Genomic DNA, 2,952 nt, shown 5'->3' with positions numbered 1-2,952 from the left:
ATCATGAGTTTTCTTTGGGTTTTTATTGGTTAGGTCATCCAGCTACCTCACCTTCAAATCAATAAAACAATTCTCTTTATTTAAATTAAAATATCTTTAAGAAAAAACTAAAACTCCACAAGACACACACACACACACACACACACACACACACACACACACAGAGTCAGGCGCACGTGCCACTTAAAAAAAAGGCAAGAAAATTATTCACAAAGTTTCTTCTGAAAACACTCGACTCAACAACAAACTAAAAATGATTTAAATGTGATTAAAACCGACTCTAGGAAGGTGAACACACACACAAACACACACACACACTGCCGCCGCTGTTCTTCAGTCCTGTTCCTCCATCTCTACAGGGTTTCCCTCTCTGCCTGCAGGGGCTGCGGGACTGGATCTGGGTAGTTTTCAGGTCTCCGTTGCTCTGCCGAGTTTTAAACACCAAAGGTGTTCTCGCCGCTGTACGCCACGTATAAAAACCCGTCCTCGTCCTTCTCTTTGTCATACAGCTGCCCCATCGTGATGCTGAAACAATGAAGGCAAATAATGGAGCAATAGTCAATAACCATACAGTTGTCACTCTGTTCCCAGAGCTAAATGAAACATAACGATGGTGGACTCCTGGTCACTCGGCTGCCCCGCCCCCTAGCCAACCAGTGACTCCACACCCTAACAAATCTGTGACCCTGCACTGGGCACCGAAAACATTATTGATCATCTGCGATGATCAGTCAGCTATTCATCAGTTTTTAAATGTTTCAAAACCTTTTCTAGCCTTGGTCTGAACAGAAAATAATCTGTTAAAAACCCCAGATGTGCTGCTTTCCCCTTAAAAGACCGGTCCAGACCCCTCAAGTACTCTGTATTGTGATTTGGTGAAGCTGTATTTCTAATCAGCCAAAAGCAGTTTGTTCTGTTGTGGACTGTCATGTGTTCCAGTTCCATGTTTTTGATTTGAACTGAAAATTATGTTTTTTTTTATTTGGTTTCAGATACAAATACAAATACATTAACTCTGCTTCAGTTTTTAAAAGGAAATAAAAAAAAAACACACACACACAAGTCGTGCTTCCGATCTGGTGGTTGTTCTTCTAGACCGGTGTTGTGTGTGAACGCTGACCTGGACTGAGGCACCGTCTTATCCACGAAAAGGAAAATGGCCTTCTCAGATGGCAGCTGGATGCGCTTCCTGATGATCCACATGAACTGCGCCACCGTGATGTCAGACGGGACCAGGTACTTCCTCTTGTCAATGTCCACTATCTGTGACCCGGACACCTTCTCCACGATCACCTGAGACATGCACAGAGGTCATGTGATACCGCAGAACCTTTCACTGCTCTGGTACGAACACATCCGATTACTTACCGGGACCCGGTCAGGGTACTTGCTGCGGATCTTGGCAGACTCGATGCATCGATGTTCTGCAGAACAGGAAAACTTTATGTTAAAGTTGATTTTGATAACCAGAGGGATCTGAACCTTTGAGGAGTTTTAACACCATCTGAGAAACATAAACCTTTATAAACTCACATCACAGCTGATGTGTGACAACAGAACGTAGACTCCAGCTGCTGATGAATGAGACTACACACCATAGATCCAGTCAAGAGACAGGAGGCCATCTGTGGCCATTCAAACATCCCAACTCCCACGCATCCTGTCTAACAGCTGGACTGACTGCTTCTTGATGAATTACTCATTTTCATTTGCTAATAATATCTCAACTTATTTTGTTTGCTGTAAAACGATTTGTTCCTTCATATGAATAACTGACAGCAAAATTCCCTCTCTGGGTTTTAGCCTAAAAGAAAAAGTAGAGTTAAATTTCTGATAAATGATTTGTTCAAAAACTAGAAATGACTTCATCGAACTTCCTCTCCCTTAAAATCAGCTGAACTTCAGCCGGTCAGACTGAATCTAGGTTTTAACAGAAAAGTTTCACAGAAATGAAAGAAAAAAAAATCAGTTTAAACAACAAAGAAAAACTGTTTAAGAGCAGGTCAATAATACATGTGGTTCTTTGTGGTTATAGTTTAACCCACCTGTGCTGAGACCAACAGGTGAGTGAGAGATATTGGTGTTTTTATTCTGCTCAGTGATACTATATAATTATTTTTTTCTTTGATTCCTACACAAATAAAATTGTGATATAATATATCGTTTAGTTTTTTGTCAGCCTGAAATAACCAAGAGGCAGCTAACAGTTTTATCATGAAACACTATCGGCTACATAAACATCAGGCACTGATGGGGCAGCTAAAGGTCCTTTTCCTGTTTACCTTCTGCAGCGGTAGCTAACATGGTAGCTAAAGGCAACTGGGGCAAGTTAACCGGGCCGCGGGTGAATCCACAACACCGACAACACTTTATTGAGATTTAAACAAACCCAGTCAGAAGTTTGTGACTGTAAATAACACCGGTGTGAATGTTTCCCATCACGGCAACAGCGGCCTCCGCTCTTACCGAGGGAGTGATCCTCTTTGAACATCCATTTCATTGTGGCCGTTTCGGTCTGGTACCACTCGATGCAGCAGCTTTCAGATGCGACTCCTCGTAATTTCGGTTAACGAGCGGGTCACTCTGTGGCTCTCCTCGATGATTGGGCTTCCCGGAGGCCGATGCAGCCGTCAAACCTCCACCTAAACAACAACAACAACGTGACGTCCACCGTCCCCTTCTTCCTACTCTACTGCCAAGCTCCGCCCCCTGCCCTGTCCACGGACGGACTGTACCACTCCACCACTGCGGGTGGAATAGCAGCCCAATCTCAGCGTTTGCACGTTGAAATAGTTGAAATGTTTTAAATTAAAAATACATTTTTGCATTTTAAATTAAAATGCAAAATAATCATTTTGAAAGCTTCAGGTGTTTTGAGGTGTGTGTGTGTGTGTGTGTGTGTGTGTTCTGTCTTCTTGATCCCCAGTGAGTCGTGGCGGATGGCTGCTTATA

The 2,952-nt window shown here is 43.0% G+C and overlaps 1 protein-coding gene across 1 annotated transcript; it reads right to left on the bottom strand.

Annotated features, from left to right (window-relative positions):
* Positions 1 to 270: 270 nt before the first annotated feature.
* Positions 271 to 2,729, bottom strand: LOC107381527 (gamma-aminobutyric acid receptor-associated protein-like 2). The gene is made up of 4 exons (XM_015953247.3): positions 2,467 to 2,729; positions 1,369 to 1,424; positions 1,121 to 1,293; positions 271 to 525 (listed from the first exon to the last, which is right to left on the bottom strand). The coding sequence occupies exons 1-4, from the start codon at positions 2,498 to 2,500 to the stop codon at positions 435 to 437; spliced, it is 354 nt and encodes a 117-aa protein (XP_015808733.1). The 5' UTR covers positions 2,501 to 2,729; the 3' UTR covers positions 271 to 434.
* Between the last annotated feature and the right edge of the window lie 223 nt (positions 2,730 to 2,952).

The sequence above is a fragment of the Nothobranchius furzeri genome, chromosome 9 (assembly GCF_043380555.1).
Source record: "Nothobranchius furzeri strain GRZ-AD chromosome 9, NfurGRZ-RIMD1, whole genome shotgun sequence".
NCBI classification, from domain to species: domain Eukaryota; kingdom Metazoa; phylum Chordata; class Actinopteri; order Cyprinodontiformes; family Nothobranchiidae; genus Nothobranchius; species Nothobranchius furzeri.
Note: the sequence above shows the minus strand (reverse complement) of the source record. Positions and strands in the feature narration are given on the sequence as shown.

Coding starts and splice junctions, on each gene's coding strand:
- LOC107381527 (XM_015953247.3), bottom strand. CDS start 2,500: ATGAAATGGATGTTCAAAGAGGATCACTCCCTCG. Junction 1,294..1,368: donor AGTACCCTGACCGGGTCCCG/GTAAGTAATCGG, acceptor TGCATGTCTCAG/GTGATCGTGGAGAAGGTGTC. Junction 526..1,120: donor AAGACGGTGCCTCAGTCCAG/GTCAGCGTTCAC, acceptor TCATTGTTTCAG/CATCACGATGGGGCAGCTGT.